At 31.5% G+C, this 18022-nt stretch overlaps 1 protein-coding gene across 4 annotated transcripts; it reads left to right on the top strand.

Annotated features, from left to right (window-relative positions):
• Positions 1-14953: 14953 nt before the first annotated feature.
• On the top strand, positions 14954-17451 carry LOC7483645 (30S ribosomal protein S10, chloroplastic). Of its 4 annotated transcripts, none has more exons than XM_024611785.2 (4): positions 14954-15322; positions 15468-15527; positions 16116-16448; positions 17156-17451. In XM_024611785.2, the coding sequence occupies exons 1-3, from the start codon at positions 15074-15076 to the stop codon at positions 16425-16427; spliced, it is 621 nt and encodes a 206-aa protein (XP_024467553.1). In that variant the 5' UTR covers positions 14954-15073; the 3' UTR covers positions 16428-16448; positions 17156-17451. The 4 variants fall into 4 exon arrangements, with proteins under 4 accessions (XP_024467553.1, XP_052301093.1, XP_002317356.2 ...); XM_052445133.1 differs by having other exon boundaries at positions 17071-17451; XM_002317320.4 differs by having other exon boundaries at positions 14955-15322; positions 17098-17451.
• The last annotated feature ends 571 nt before the right edge of the window (positions 17452-18022 follow it).

The raw sequence follows: 18022 nt of genomic DNA, 5'->3' as shown, positions 1-18022 counted from the left end.
CTATCTAGTTCTCCTGAAGCTAAAAAGGGTATAGCATGGTCTTACACTTTTTCTAAGAGAAGAACACCAAATCTCTTGGAAGATATTTTTCAAGGCAAAACACTCTCAGTAAAAAATTAGAGTGATTGGATTATAATGTGTTATAGTGGTTCTCTACTAAAATAATATGGGGGATGTTCTCCATTCTAGAGATTGTGTTGTAGATAATGTTGTTCTTTATTTGAGTCCAAATAAGGAAAAGATGTTCTGAAATGTTATTGACAATTGTCAACATTACCTTCTTTAGTTGGCAGAAGGGTATTCTCTATTAGACAACATATATGATATGAGAGATATTTTGTCATTTTTTTAGAATCTCGTGCTGCATAAGTGTTATAGTGATATTTGTCTATGTTGTAACCCCACTCTTTGAAAAAATTAAATAACCAGAAAAAACAAGCCTAAAAAACCTCATCATCATTATCATCACATCGTCCTCTGAAAAGAAGTAGGAAGAGTCTCAAGAAGAAGAATCTGAAAAGAAGAAATCACAAGAGAAGGGAAAGGCTGTAGAAAAACTCGAAGTAGATGAATTAGGTGCAATTCATCTAGAAAGTGGTGAAATAGACTCTGAACTTGATATAGGAACAACGAGGAGCAGGTATGCTCTATGTTTGAGGAGCGAGAAAAGATGTAGTTCTCTGCCTATGAATTTCAAGCTTGTAGATGCCAGTTGTCCCATGACAATGACACCCTCACCTAGTCCGTTGCCAAGCCCTGCACATGTTATTGCCTAGAATCCTGTTGTTATAAGTTCTGTGACTAGTTTGCCAATCCCTATCAACATCCCTAATGATATAAGTCAAAGTGATGGCCCTACTGTTGACATTTCTTCTTTTATTCCTCCTCTTTTATGGTTTCATCTTTCTTTCACACAAATTTTTATGAATCATATGACTATTAGTGGTTATGGCCCCATGCCTGATAAACCTTCATTGATAGGATTCCAACCTCCTAAAGAAGTGATATACACTGATAGAGAGAGATATGTCATGACTTTGCTATTTGGGAATTGTCGCATGTGGACGCACTGGGTCGGAGGGGTCGTTTGGAGTCGCCACCTAGTTGTTTGGTTCAAGGTTGCTAAGAAATTCAGATATACTAGTCTTGTCAGAGATTTGAGGGTAAGAGACTAATTGTGGCTAGGGAAGGTATTAGGACCCTTAGCGCACCCTACCTAAGGTAAGTTGTTTTGTGGTTTGATGTAATTTAGAGGTTTTGATGGTTTTCTGATCGGTAGTCTATCTGTAGTTTATAATTGAGATTTACTCGTATAAATAAATCCGGTGTTTAAGAATTTATTATGAACTCGTGTACCCAAATAAATTCTTAGGAAAAAGTTCTTCGTAATTTGTGTATTACAATGAAAATATTTCCAATTAAAATTGGTGAACATTTAGAATAACTCTAAAAATTTTCTAGTCAACTCTGATATTTCAAATATCATTCTCATTTGTAGGTCCAACATTCTATACCAGGATTTTTAACCATTAATTCTCATGAATTAAAAAATAGTGATTTATTGAAATATTAAACATATAAGAAAATACAAACACACACACATCTTTTATTATTATTATTTTTGCTAACACACCCCACAATTTACATGTTGTAAACATAATAAAAATTTACAGTTTAACCATAATTTAAATACACACATCAACATCTAAAAATTGCAAAAAGGACCTTACAAAGGTAAAAACATTATCTGGAAAAAGTTGCTTGGACTCGAGAATAGTGCTGGAAAGTTCTGGGTTGTAAGAACAGTGGCAACACGTCTTCTCCATGCGCCACCAATTCTGTTGACGCGTGAATTCCACGCATTGTCTCCTGTGAACTGGAAAATCAAGTGGACCTAAAAGATCTCTTCCTTTCCTCTCTTCCTACACCGATGATGATGGCCATTGTCACCTGTAAAAGATGAAAAAACATACAAGTCAGTCGATTCATTTTTATTTTTATTTTTAAGGATCTGTTCTCAGTTTCCCTTTTCTTCTCCTCCATACACAGTTTTGTTGTAAAGGAAAACCTTTACTTTGGTGGTCGTGGTCTCCTGTGAGTGAGGGAGCGATTGGTTGAAGCTTTGCTGCTGTTGTCAACATGGTTGGAAGTGGTGGATCTTCGATGGAAGAAGAATGGCTGAGACAAATCTGGTGGTGTTGGTTGAGTTGCGGTGAAATAGTGGCAGTGAGAATGGAGGATGGTTCAGAGAAGGAGATGAGAGGTTTATCTGTGTAGTGTCTGACCGACGAGTTGTTGGTTTGAATAGGGAGAGGTGATGGATTTGCTGGTGTTTGAAGGAGAGAAGATGAGTGTGAGGCTTTGTCTAGGGGAATGGGCCTGAAGGCTCAAGGTTTTTTCTGTATGTGGAGGTTGCTGGGTGTTTACCTGGAGAAGATGGTTTGAGAGGAGGGTGAAGGGTCGTGACCTGTGTGGCGGCTGTTTTGGGTGTAATGGGGGTAGAGAGGAAAAGTTAATGAACGGAGGATTTGCTGGGGAAAATGAGTCAGATGGTTTTTTTTTCTCTATGTGGGGGTTGTTGGAGATGAAAAAGCTAAAAATGATCGAGGTTGTTTTCTTGGTTCAACGGTGTTGATGGTATGAAGGAGAAAAAAAAGGAAGTGAGGGGTCTATGGGGCTGCTGGAGGCTGGTGGTAGATGGAAAAAGAAAGTTCAGGTTGGTTCGTTGGAGATGAGGGAGATGAAGGGGCTGAAGGTTGAAGGTTGAATATGAAAGGAAAATGGGGGCTATTTGGTGAAGATTGAGACCAGTTCAAAAGATGGTGAAAAAATTGTTTTCTAACAAGAGTAGAGAAGATGAAGGGGAGCTCGTGGGGGTTCAGCCAAAGCAAAAGGAGGGGTGTTGGGTAGTTTCAGTATAGAAGATGAGAGAAAACCATAGGGCGGGAGAGGGCCAGTTTAGGTTAATTAGGTTTAAGTTTTTGTATTTTTGCTTTTTTTGTCCCCAAGCAAACTTGGTGATCAAGCAATACAAAAAAAAAATTGGTCCCTCAGATTCTTTCTTTTTGTATTTGGTCCTCTGTAAATTTTGATTTTTATTTTATTTTTTTATTTTGATTTTTTTTAAAAGAGTAACTTCAATGTCGACTTAAAAAGTGCGCTAACAAATGAGCGTTGGAAAAAGACGTTGCAAGTGACACAAAGATGTCAAAAATATATTTTTTGGATTTTTATTATTTTTTGCTATTTTTGATTTGTTTTTCAAAAATTGAGTAAAACATTGGGTAGCAACAAGAATAATAATTCATTTGTTGATCATTATGACCATACATATATATATATATATATATATATATATACACATATATATATGTATATTGTTGTTAGAATAACATAATTTCATCGAGATATCCAACGGTTTGGAAGAGGTAGCATGTCGAACTTGTTATCCCATAACCTGAATTATGCTTTTCATATGAGTAAAAGATTGTTGATCTTTTATCATAAGCCTTTATGATTGTTATCATTGCTAACAAAATATTTTTCCTAGATTTTATAAAGACAAGCATTAGCTCTCTGAAGATGAGAAGGAGAGCATAAGTAGATACTAATTCTTTGATACAAGCTCGTTAAGAGATTACCACTTGCCAGGAAAAGAAGGCTCAAGTAGAGGAGGGTTTTCATGAATTACAATCAACATATTGCTCCTTGTGCACAAAAGGAAACATTTTCTATATAGAGTTTACCACTCTTCGGGATACTATAGTGGAATCTAAGCAAAAAAATGGTTGGCTACAAAAATAAAATTGAGGAGCTTGAAAAAATATCATTTAATGCTTATAGTACATTAACTAGTGTATAAAATGAATTAGCACATATTTAAAGTGAGGTGACATGATTACAAAGAGAATGTTCTCCTTGACAATTATTGGGTTAAATAACTCTGAATTTGAGACTATTTATAGCACCATTCCAGTATTAAAAACAATATTAGAGGATAAATTGGTAAACATGATTAGAGATCTTCATTTCCGTAATAGGTCTCAAAGCATTAATGTCGACTTTTCTTGTTTATTTCATAACATATTGGGTAAATAACTCTGAAATGTTTTTTTTTAGTTTGGTTTGTGTAGTTTAGTTTGACAAGACTACCTGTAGTTTGCTTCGACCGAACTACATGTCTAATTTGATCCAATCGACCTCCCAGACCAAACTAAAGGAAAGTTTGGTCGAACCAACCACGACCCAATTCACTACCCAAACTATTTTTTCTTACTTAGAATTTCAAACACGAAGAAATAAATCCTCAAGAAAATAATAAAGAGGTGCGGAGATTGCCATGGAGATTTAATTCAATCTTTAGAGAAAATAACCAAATAGACAAACCTTGGCAACAATAACATGGAGATATTAATAGAGAATTATTCCAATTTTATTTTGGAGAAATTAATTGGATATATAAACTTTGAAGAAAATAATATGGAGATAATTGAAGGTAAATTCACTTTTATAGTGAAAATTAACTTGGAGAGATAAAAACAAGAAAAATGAAGAATAACTACTTCATTAAGTTTCATACAAGAAGAATAAACTTTAGAGATATATTTGATTGGAGATCCTAAAGATATAGAGACAACATTAGAAACTTTAATTAAAGTATATTTTTAAAAGGTTAGAATGCCATACATGTGGAAGATTCTTTCCTTTTTCATCTTGTAAGTGACAAGTACTAGACTTGATTACTCTAATCACCTTAAATGGTCTATCCTATTTTGGTGTCAATTTCCTTTTTTCTTCAACACTACTCGTAGTTTCTAATTTCCTTGATATCCAATCTTCCACTTTAAATTTTTTATTCTTCACTTTAACATTGTGGTACTGAGTAGCTTGACTTTAAAATACCTTATTCTTCATTACAAAACTGATTCTAACTTCTTCAAGAAGTCCAAGTTTGATCTCAATCTTTGGTCATTGGTGTTGGTAGAGAAATGTAATACCTTATGGCCGAGGCATCCTATTGAGGCTGTAATCATTGTTTTTGTTCCATAATTCAAGAGGTAATGTGTTTCACCGATAAAAGATTTCTGAGTTGTTCGGTATGCTTATAAAGTCTTATCTAACAACATAGCCCATTCACCCTTAGCTCCTTCCATTTTCTTCTTCAATCCATTTAACAATATCTTGTTGGTGAGTTTAACTTGTCCATTTGTCTGAGGATGAGAGATGAAGGAGAACTTGTGATCAATCTTGATCTTTTGACTCTATTTTCTCATTTTTCTATTGTCAAATTGGGTTTCATTGTCAGTAATGAGCATATGTAGAAGTCCAAATCTATGTATGGTGTTCTTCCATAAAAAAAAAAAAAAGATAACATTGTTGGTGGTTATCTCTACTAGTGTCTTTGCCTCTACCCATTTAGTGAAGTATTCAACTATCACTAAGATAAATTGTCTTCTTCTCGAGGCTTTTGATAATGATCTCAGTCTATCCATTCCTCATTGTAAAAAAACACATGAAGAAGTAATGATGGTTAACTCAGTAAAAGGTTGGTGAGTCACTAAAGCAAACCTCTAGCACTTTTCATACCTCTTTACTATTTGTTTAGTATTTTTTAAGAGTGTAAGCCAATAAAACCCTGCGGGAATTATTCAGGATGCTAAGACTCTCGCCCCTATATGAAATCTACATATTCCTTCATGGATCTCCCTTAGCATATATTCACTTTCTTCTGGAGATATACACTTCAATAATGGAGTAATAGTTGATCTTCTATATAATTAACCATCTTGGAGACAATAACATGATGCTCTCCGTGTTAGCTTGAGTGTAGTAATCCTATATGGTGGTAACTATCTCGCGAGTAAGTATTTCCTGACTAAGGTTCTCTAATTTTTTATGATTGCATGTATAGTTACTATCAACACATTTACTTTTCTGATATCTTGGTTTTTCGAACACCTCAACCCAGACATGAGATATAAATTTTGTTATATTGTAGTTAGCTGGTTTAGAGAGAAGATTGGCCTTATTGTTTCCATCGCAAATGGATTTGGAGATAATAATTTGTTTTCCTTTTCCTTTCTTCACATTAATATGTGAAAGCACCTTTTATCGGTACTTTATCATGGAAGGCTCCTTAACCTCGAATACTTCCTAACATTGTTCTACAATTAGCTAAGAGTCGTTGAACATAAAAATAGATAAGCCCTTATACTCTATGCTAGATTGAGACCAACTAAAAGAGCCTCACTCGACCATATTATTGGAGGATGAAAATTCCTAATGAATTATATACTAAAAATTGTTTCCCCTAGGGCTAGTCAACACAAGTCCAGCTCCACTTCCATTCAGGGTTAATGTTCCATCAAGATGTAATACCTAAGGTTTAGTGGCAAATTGGTTCTCTGCTACTTCAATTTCAAACTCTAATGGAGATGGCTTGGTGAAGGAGTATTCCATAATGAAATCAACTAAAGCTTTTCTTTTAATAGTTGGTTTAAACTGATATCGGAGTCTATATTCTCCTAGCTCAATGGCCTACTTGACTAGGCGACCTAATAGGTCAGGTTTATGGAGGATTTATCTTAAAGGCAAATCAATTAACACAATAACTTGATATGCTTGGAAATATAGTTTTAGTTTCCTAGCATCACTAACCAAAGTGAGGGCTATCTTTTCAATCCTCATATATCTCATCTCGGCACCATGGAGAAATTTGTTGGCATAATACACTGGCTTTTGGATACCCTTTTCTTCTCATACCAGTATCGCACTAACTGCCAAGTCAACAACCACCAAGCAAAGAAAAAGTTATTCTCTTTCTCTAGGCTATGAAAAAACTCTAGGAGAGGAAAGATGGAGCTTTAATTATTCCAAAGCTTGTTGACATTCCAAAGTCCACTTAAATCCGAGATTTTCTTTAAATTTTTTAAGAAAGACAAACAATGTTCACTTAAGCGAGAGATGTACCTGTTGAAGGCAGTAAATCTTTTGGTTAATCTATATACATCTTTCATTGTCTGAGGAGGAGTCATATTTCCTGGATTTTCTTTAGGTTTGGCTTAATACCCTTACTACGTACCATGAAACCCAGAAAATTTTCCCCTTTAATGGTGAAGGTGTATTTGGTGCGATTCAACTTCATCTGGTGTTGTTGTAGAATAGAGAATAAATAGAAAGATTTTTTTTAAAAAAAAGATATAAAGCCTCACTTCCAATAGATCTAATATTGAAGATTGAAATTGAGAAAAAAAATCTATAAAACTGGTATATAACCTGACAGAAAGGAAATCAAATTTTTTTTATAAAACACATTTCTTAAAACAAGCTAATATTGAAGGATGAGATTGAAAGAAAAAAATGAATTGGTTGTTGAATGTTTAAATTAAAAAAACAAAAACAAAACAAAACACTATTATAATTAATAATGTTTTGTGTTTATAGATATAGTGATTTAACCATTCTCTTTAGTGTTTTGTTAACTTGTTTGCTAGAAAATAAGTAGATTGTTGGCTTTGGACTCCCAAATCCATTTCATTTAATCATATTTACCTTAAATTAATTATATATAAAGAAACTTAAAAAAAAATGATATAAAGCCTCACTTTCAATAGATCTAATATTGAAAATTGAAATTGAGAAAAAAAATCTATAAAACTGGTATATAACTTGACAGAAAGGAAATCAAATTTTTTTTATAAAACACATTTCTTAAAACAAGCTAATATTGAAGGATGAGATTGAAAGAAAAAAATGAATTGGTTGTTGAATGTTTAAATTAAAAAAACAAAAACAAAACAAAACAATATTCTAATTAATAATGTTTTTTGTTTATAGATATAGTGATTTAGTCATTCTCTTTAGTGTTTTGTTAACTTGTTTGCTAGAAAATAAGTAGATTGTTGGCTTTGGCCTTTCAAATCCATTTTTTTTAATCATATTTACCTTAAATTAATGACATATTTTACCTTGCACTCTTGTTTTTCTATGGATTTTGTCCTTGTAAAAACAAATATATGAATTCTACCGGTGTATCATTGTTTGTGTTAAAGTTTGTGTTCTTCTATCAAGTCTTGTTAAGTTGGATATCAAAATTTTATATGTTAAAATTTTAGATAATTACATGAGGAGAGTTAAAAAGTATGAAACTTTCAAAGTAAAAATAATAATTATGACAAGACAATTAAACTATACAGCTTAACGAGATTTTTTAATTTTTTGGATTTTAAATTTTTTTTCCAAAATATTAGGTGGTGAGAATTAAATTATATGATAAAAAAACTAAGAATTAAATTATACAAAGAAAAATAACAAAAGTCCTGATTGTTAGAAAACCACAATTGCTTCATATTACCAACTCTCAAGTCAACTTGATTGACTCTACTAACTCTTCTATCTAATAACAATGATGGTAAATTTCAAAAATGACTTAAAAAAAGAAGAAGTAAAGAGTCTTACTTTTACTTTTCAAGTTTGTTTTTTCTGTTTTTTGTTTTAAAATTTTTCTTATTTTCCAATGTAATTTTCTAAGCCCTAACACATGTTTTTGATACATAGCATCGAACTTAATATAACTTGATAAAGAACACAATCTTTAATAAAACCTATTGTGACATCATAATAAATATGGGACTCTCCAAAATTAAAAGAAAAATAAAAATAATAGAGTTGCCACCTAATAATTTAAAAAACTAAAAATCCTAAAATAAAACCTTGTTTAAGAGATTCAAGTACTATATTAATTATGCCTAAGAAATATCATCGTCACTCTTACCGAATCTTTTCAAAAGAAAAATTACATTTGCTATGTGTTTTCTCCTATATTTATTTTAGTATGCTATTAATTATCTGAATTATTTCTAGACTTATCTTTATGATTTATTTTATTATATTTATTTTTGAAAGGATGTCGAAGACTTGCGGAGAAATTTGAAGTTAATTTTTAAAAATAGAAGATTTCATCATTTTTTTTTTACTTTTAATAAGGATTTTGACCTTAGTCCCCTCCAAATAGGAGATTTCATAGACTTTTTTATTTGAATGAAATATTTTGTCGTTAATCTCTAAAAATAGAAGATTTAGTTAATTTTAGGATTTTTATAAAAAAAATTATTTTAATCTCTAAAATTAGGAGATTTTGTTGATTTTGGACGCGAACAAAAAAAATTCACATTAATTTTTGAAAATAGAAGATTTTATCAAAAACATTTACTTGAATTTTTTTAAGTTAATCCCTAAAAAAAAGATTTCATCAATTTTTATTTTTGCTTTTTGATGAAAAAGAATTTAATTTCGATAAAGCATCAGATTAACCTAGAGAAAACTAAAATACAAAATTTTAATCAAAGTAATTCGATCATAACCAACAAAACCTAGATAAAAACAAAATAATCCCTAAATAACTTCAAGTTTTTCTTCATTTATGCATCATCTAAGCAAACAAAAATACACATTTAGTCCATAACTTTTCATATTTATAATCAAATAAATATACAAAATTTAGATTCAAGTATAACCAAACCCTAATGAACTTTGACTTTTATTTTATTCACCATTATCTTTAAAGGCAAAAAATATTTTTAAACATTAATTCTTTATTTTTTGACTTATACAAACCTATCTAGTCCAGATCACAACAAAACCCTAAAACATAAACTTTAGGTTTTCTTTTATGCATTATTTTCTAAGGAAATAAAAAATACATATTCAATCCCTAATTTTTTTCATATTTTATAATCAAAAACATATAAAATCCAGAGTAAACAGAACTAAACTCCAAAAAATAAACTTTAAGTTTCCATTCATGCATTTATTTTCTACGAAAAGTCAAAACAAATAGATAGCCCCTACTTTTTTCTAGTATTTTGTGTTAAAAAAACATATAAAATCTAGATGAAACCTAACTAAATTCTCAAAACACAAACTTTAAGTCTCTATTAATGCATTATTTTCTAGAAAATAACCAAAACACATAGTCAACCCCTATTTCTTTTTTCATATTTTGTGATAAGAAAAACATATAAAATTTGGATTAAATCCAACTAAATCCTAAAAACAAAAACTTTAAGTTTTCATTCATACATTATTTTCTAAGGAAAAAACATAATATATATGAAAAACTATTTTGAGCAAAAACCATAAGGAATGAAAAAGAGAGAAGAGGGGATGTGACTTACCTCAATAATTATTTCAAATAAGAGGGGAGGTGTTAGGTGGTCCTTGATGGCAGTTACAAGGCTTTGCTTGCAGTGGTGGGGTGTTTTGAATGTTTTTTTTCTCTCTCTAGCTTTTTGTAGCTTTTTTTTTTTTGCTTCCTTTTCTTTTTATTTTTCTTCATTTTCTTTCTTTTTTTTCCTCTTTCGATTATGAAACTCTCTAGTTTAAAACGAATAAATTTATGACCGAAAAAACCCATCTATTCTTTTTTCACCCTATTTGGGCTTTTATGGTCTTAGGGTGATTTTTATCTATTTTTCTTCTTTATTTTTTTCTTCCTTTTCTCCTCCTCCTCTTCCTCCTTCTTACTCTTTGGCTTACTCTCAGCTTAAACTCTTTTTTCCTTCTCTCTCTCTCTAATTCAACCTTTTCTCTCTCTAGACTTATCCCCTCTTTCTTGCTCTGACCCTCTATTTATAGGCAGGGGATCTTAGAATATTTATAGGTGGAGCAATCATGTATCTTGATTTTCTTGGATTGATCTTGACCCTTCACTAATGATGTAAATTTTGTAAACATGCTCAGATTTGTTACTTTGACAAGCTTTTTAAGTCATTCCAGAGGGGTAATGCGACTAGTTTTTGTTAAGGGTGAAGTACATGTTCAAGTGAAATGAGGGGTATGCCTATTTTCATTTATGGGATGCAAGAGAGAGAGAGAGAGAGAGAATGGTGTGTCCAAAGTTCATCCAAAGTAGGGGAAAAAAAGAAACTTAATGCATGATAGGTCTGGTCACGCCGGGGAAAGGGGAAGAAGATAGCAGAAATGATGTTGTTTTTTGTTTATAATTTTTTTTTGAAGTTCTGTTTTTGGTGAAACACATTTTTTCACTAATGCTTTTTTTTTCAAATTGGTCCTTAAACTTTTAATTTCTTTATTTTTTTTACCAATTTCAATTTTTTCCCAATATTTCTTTCAATTTAACCCCTGATTACATTCAAAACAGTCTCTCAATATTGATGCATTTTACAATTTAGTCATTGGCTTTTTAATTTGTGCATTTTGATCAAATTGACCCTAAGTCTCAATTTTCTCTTCATTTACACCCCTGATTGAGTTAATAATGCCCACCAAGTTTTAGTGTCTTTTTCACTTTAGTCCATGGTCTTTTAATTCTTTCATTTTTGGTAAAATTAACTCTAAATTGCAATTATTTTATCTTCAATTGAGTGCTTGATTGATCTCAAAATTATTTCTAACCTTCTTTTATAAACCATATGATAATAATTTTATGAATCTCTAATTTTTTGATCGACAAACTAATTTATTATTATAACTTATTTTTTCTTGTACAATGCTATCATTATAAAGTTAAGAAAAATTATTATAAAGGTGAAAATATCATTATTTTTTTTCTTGTAAATCTTTTTTTTTTCAAATAGGTACTATAAGCTTTTTGTTATAAAGAAGCATGTGAATTAATAAATAAATAAAAAAGATGCATTAATGTTACTTTTTAATCTCTAAAAAAAATTTTAGGCCAAGAAGCTAATAGAAAAACTTTATGATTTTAAAAAATTATTACATACCAAAACATACTAAAATATTTTGTTATAAGAAAATGTAATTTATTAATACTAAAAGTAGTATAGAGTCATTAAAATTTGCATAAAACTCAAGTAAAGATATAATCAATTCTAATAAAATAAAAAGAGACGTGTTCATTATAGAAGTAACTATAAATCATAATATCTCATGCTCTCTATTTTTTAGTTTCTCATTTTCAAGCTATTTTTACAATAAAACTTTTTTTTTTTCATGTATCTCAATCATAGGGATCCCATGTCATCACTTATTAATGAAGTTATAGGTAGTATTACTATGCCTTATTAATGCAACAAACAATTACAAGGTTTCATAACCTATAGAATTGATAACTCTCCTAAAAAAATCCCTTAAGATTGCAATTCATGTTTTGACATAAATTCTTTAACCAACTTCCAACAAACAGAAACTAAAAAAAAAAATACATGACTACATATAATAAACCAAACAAAGGTTAGATAATATAAATTTAAATCTATAATTATTTGGACAACGGAAAACATTAATTAGATTTGGTAGCTAAATATCAAACAATTAAAAGAACAAAGAAGATTTGAGAAAAAAATTTGGTTTTTTTTTTGAAAAGGGGTTATAAAAAGGGATAAAAAAAGAATGAGAGAGCGGCTAGATACATTATTATTCTTATTGTTTCACATGCCTACAAAGCTTCTTTTAAAAAGAAAAGATAAATAGCAAATTCTCAAATGTATTTTTAGGATATTTAGGAAATATAATAAAACATAAACTTATTTGAAATGTAAATCTAAAAAATGAACTTATTATACTTTTTTTGTTGTTTGTCAATATTCATGAGGAATAATTTATTAATTATTTTCTAATCAAATGTTCATGTTCATGTTCATGTTTTATATATATATATATATATATATATATATATATAAAAGGATATTAGTGTAACTCTTTTTTTTAATGAAAAAAATTGATGAATGTGATATAAGAGGGATCAATAAAAACCATATGATTTAGGTATTAGAAAAGCTTGTTATATGTTAATTGTAATGAAAAATAAATGATTTTTTAGTATTTAAAAGATATTTTATAACCTCTAAAGAGTTTAACAGAATCTATTAGTCAACTTTTTTTTATAATGAAATTAGTACTTCATTAATAACATAATAAACATAAATACAACATTATTTTCACATTATAATAAATGTAGGAGTTAAATCTAATAGTTTGAAAAAGAACTTAATAACAATGATGATGAAAATTGGTTTTAATCAATTGGTCCTTTTGTTAATTTCAATGACAGAGTAAACTCTTTGAAATTCCTAAACTTGGGCTATTTTTGTAAGAATTTATATCAACACATGCTCATAAAAACTAAGCCTAGACGAATGATTAATAGGCCTTGATATAATAAAAACAACACTTACATAAATATAAAACTTGCTAACACATGTTAAGCAATAAGTGAAGATAATAAATTTGCATTATAGAAGAATAAAACTATAAAATAAAGCGTGTATAGATAAAGATGTCGAGCACAAAGATTTATCCTTTATTCCATCTCCAAATATAACTTTGAGCTTTTTCAATCCATTATTTTATCTTACTTGTACAAGAGAGGAACATGTCTTTTACAACCACTGTTTCTATAGACTCGAGAGCTAACCCAAGTGTTGATTTAATATCACTCATGTTATTAATTTTTTTTATTAACGTGAATGTTCGAGTCATCTTGCGCGCATCTCGACTAATCTCACATGCCCTAAAGTTAACGACCATGTAATTTTCTAGTAACTCCGAGGTTTGTGAGACTCGAACTAGCGATCTCTAGAGAGCAAACCTCGTACTATTAATTTTTTAGTATTGATATGGTAGCACTCACACCTCCATAATTTTTTTTTTATAAAAAACTAAGTAACCCAAATAATTATGCTCACTCAAAGAGCAAACCAATTATAATTTATAAGACAATAACACAATATACAAAAATGATAATGTATATTCAAGTATTTTTCTAGCTTTCCTTCACGTGTTCTTGCTTAGTTCTCAAGTTAAAATGCATAGAAATAATGGGTATTTAGAAAGAAATAAAAACATAAGAAAATTAGTCACAAACCCTTGTACGGTAGCATGCATAGCACACAATCTTTTTAAAATAGAAAAAATCATGCAAAAAATCAATAGTCTGATTTTGGATTTTAATAGCCCTGTTTTGGGTTTACTTGGCTGATATCAACATTATTTGGTTGTTTCTTAAATTTTTCAAAATATTTCCCTACCCAACTAGGTTGACTCTAATATGTATTCATGATCCTCCATATTATTTCTTTTTAAATATGATCCTTCTAATCATTGTTATCTTCAAGCATATTAATCCATTTTAGAAGTGATTATTTTTTATTCCGTTCGGTTTTTATCAAAAAAAAATAACCAAACCGAATTTTAAAAAAAAAAGAAACCGAACCGAAACCGGTTCAAACCGACCGGTTTCGGTTCGGTTTGGTTTTTTAGGACAAAAACCGGTTCAAACCAGTTTTTTCGGTTTGACTCAGTTTTTGGTTTGGCTCGGTTTTTTGCCGGTTTGGCTCGTTTTTTTCCGGTTTTTTTCCGGTTTAGGTTCGGTTCGGTTTTTTCGGTTTTAGACTTATAAAACTGAAACCGAACCGAACCGGCCAGTTTTTTTAAAATTTTAATCGGTTTAATCGTTTTTTTTTCACGGTTCGATTTTTTCGGTTATTTTTTTTCTTCAGTTTTCTCGGTTTTTCACTTTTTTAATTTTTTTACTCACCCCTAATCCATTTTATTATTGCGTAAAAATTAAGCTAAAGGTACTGATCACTTGGAAGCTCCTTTCTTTTCCACTTTAGAAAACAATCTTCAAGATAGAGCTTCATTGGCTTGAGAATCATATAATCTCTTTTCATGCGTGTAAAATATTAAACTCCATACTTAAATTATCCATGAATAGCCAGAGTAGTTCCATGTTGCTTTCACCTAATTACAACATGTGTTCATTAATGTTGTTAATCAAGAAAATAAATCCCAGGTCCTTTCCTCCGTGGGAAGGACGACCTGTGTGTGGCTGTCCGTCCTGGATGAGTTTGGTAAGGGCTAAGCCCATGCGAAAGAATAAAGTTGGTGTGCAGCCACGCCAGATCAGGTGTGGGCTTTAAGTGGATCCCAAGACGAGGACAAAATTATTTATAAAATGTGAAAAACAATTGGATAATCCAAGTCCAATAAACAGGTAGAGGGGTTCACGCAGGCGCACAACAAAAAGATAAGAAGAAGAAGAAGAAGAGAGAGGAGTGGCCGATTGATTGATTGATTCAAAAAACAAAAAATGATGTCTGCTTCTTCATTCACTACAACGTTAATCCCTTCTCTTACGACTTCTTCTTCATTTCCTTGTAAAACAACGAAGCTCTCGACTTCTTGTTTTTCTTTTAACAACAATGTCTTGAAGACGACCCTTAAACCCTCCTCCCTTTCAACGTGTAGAGTTTTTGCTGCTCCTGAAGCTTTGGATTCTCAAACCACTCTAGACCCACTTCCAGATACCCTTGACGGACCTGAATCTGATACCTTTCAGGTCTCTCTCTAACTCTCTCCTTTCACTCTCAACAATCAAGTAAAGTTTACATTATGAAGAGAACGAGTTCTCTGCTTTCCTGTGATGAAAAAAATACATCAATATTATCTTTACTCAATTCACTTGTTAATCCTGGATCTTGTAGGTTGGAGATTCTGAGACTCCCAGTCATCAATCAGTCAGCATTGCTGCAGATGCAGACATGGTATATATCTCTACCTGCCTTATCGTTTTAGATATTGTCACAGAATGTAGAAAATTAATGAGCTTGTGTCCCTTGGGGTATTCTGAGCTTGTGTTGTTGTTGTTGTATTACTACTATCTGGGATACCAAAATACTTCAACAGTTAGATATGTAGTTTATTTCCCTATTTATTTCTATCCTCAATAATCATGAATCAAAAGTAATTTTAGTAACAGTGCATGTTTTCATAATGTTTTCCATGTTGAAATATTTACCCATAACACTTATTGTTTTGTGCTAAGTAAGAGTGCATGTCCTCTCAACTCAACCCTCTGTTCGGCTGCTTATGAAGATTCTCCTGGCTGGTGGGAAGTAACATTATTTCTGGGTTGTAACTTTATAGGATTTGCTCCAAATGGCAGCCTTTCTTTGATATACACGCCTTGAGTGAGCCTACTTGTTCAAATATCTTTGCATCTGTGGTCAATTGATGCCTGAATGACCCTCATCTTATTCCTTATGATCTTTTATTTTGGCCTCCCTTAACTATGTAATCACTCTTCATATCACATGCATAGAGTTTTCATTTTGTCTTCATGTTGCTTATAGATGGCACCGAAGCAGAAAATTAGAATCAAGCTAAGATCTTTTTGGGTCAAATTGATCGAGGACTCCTGCAAGCAGATAATGGATGCTGCAAGGACCACCAATGCGAAGACCATGGGTCCTGTGCCATTACCAACCAAGAAGCGTGTTTACTGTGTTCTTAAATCCCCCCATGTGCACAAGGATGCAAGGTTCCATTTTGAGATTCGAACCCATCAACGTCTTATAGATATTCTGTACCCAACTGCACAAACAATAGATTCATTGATGCAACTTGACCTTCCTGCTGGAGTTGATGTGGAGGTCAAGCTCTGAAGTTAGTGAATCTGCAGTTAGGTAAACTTCATGACACTTTTTAGTTGCTCCATGTCACTTTCTTAGCAACAACTTGGCTTTTCTCCATAAACCAGTATCTGTTTTTTTTGCCCCCCCTATTTTTTTCTCTTACTGCATTATGGATGCAATGCTATGACATATGAAGTATTTAACAACCTCATCACTCACCTTAATGTTTCCTGGATCTCTTACACGATTACTAATATGAATGGTGCACTGTTTATTTTAAAAGAAGAAATATTATTTATGGCAAGTGCGAAGTAACAACTGCAATGAATTTCATGAATCTATTTCAGGGTTTTTATTTTAAAAACATTTTCATAATTAGATGCTTGGACAAAAGCATTCTGACACATTCTTATTGGTCATGGTTTGGATTTAATTATGTTAGTTTCTCAACAATGAAACCCTCAACCCCATAACTGGTACTTTCTATTATAAATCCCATCTTTTGTGCATTGTTTTATGCTGGTTCATTCTTTGCGGGGCTGTGCTTGAAACTGGAGAATGGTTAATGACCTCAAGCATCTACATTGCTTTGCATTTTTTATTATTTCATCTTCTGCACTACTGTTCCTCTTCAAATAGCTAGTCTAACGTAATATTCTCATTGATATTGTAGCTCTCTTCTTGATTTAACTTTTAACAGTTCCTGATGTGTATGAAATGAACATTGTTGTACTTGGTGCTGGATTTCTTCCTAAAAGACTAGGCTAAGAAAAGTTGATGTTTCATTCAAGCCAGTGGAAGGTGGTTGCATGAACAAGATTGTGAAGATTGTTTGCCCATCCATCAACGGTTTCTTTTACCCCTTTCCCTTCTGGTTGGTTGATTTTGTAAGCAATATTATGCATGAAAAGTCACCAATGCTGGCCAGATATTGGTAGTGAAATGTAGGTGTATAGAGCTTTTCTGTCTGTTTTTTAGGTTCTGATTTATGTTTTCATTTATTCAAACCTAACAGCTAATGAATCAATCAACCTCAATTTATTTCCCTTTCTAATTCAAGCGCTCTTTTGTCCCTTTGTACAGCGCATGTGTGAATTTCATTCATTAGTTGTCTTTAATCTGCAAAGCATGCTGGGAATGACCTCAGTAAACAATTTTTTTTGTTTCAGCACATTATTTCATTTACTACTGGGTAAGTTACTTGTGCATTCCAGAGGTCTTATTAACTTTGGATTTTTGTCTGAATTCTTAAATAGCGCATATATAGTAGTGCCTGGAGTTTTATGTCAAGGTAAAATTTTAGTCTCTCCATAGTTATTCTATTTTTTTTATGTCAGGGGAACTTAGGATTTTTGGTGCATTAGTATGATGGAGAAAAACAAAGCAAAAGCCATTATGGAAACACAACCTCTATAAAATAAGGTTAGCAAAATTAATTTCATTAGGAAGTTATCGAACACTATAAGAAAGATCATGCCATTTAATACAACTATCTCGAATGGTCTTCTCTTTTCTAGTTTTTGGACTAAGATTAGCTGTCGCTGATCTTCCTCAAACTCCTCTTTAGAATCTGAGTCAATAATTGAATGGGCCATTACAACCTCATTCAAGTAGCCAAACGGGTA

Source organism: Populus trichocarpa, chromosome 11, assembly GCF_000002775.5.
Source record: "Populus trichocarpa isolate Nisqually-1 chromosome 11, P.trichocarpa_v4.1, whole genome shotgun sequence".
Classification (NCBI taxonomy): Eukaryota; Viridiplantae; Streptophyta; class Magnoliopsida; order Malpighiales; family Salicaceae; genus Populus; species Populus trichocarpa.
Note: the sequence above shows the minus strand (reverse complement) of the source record. Positions and strands in the feature narration are given on the sequence as shown.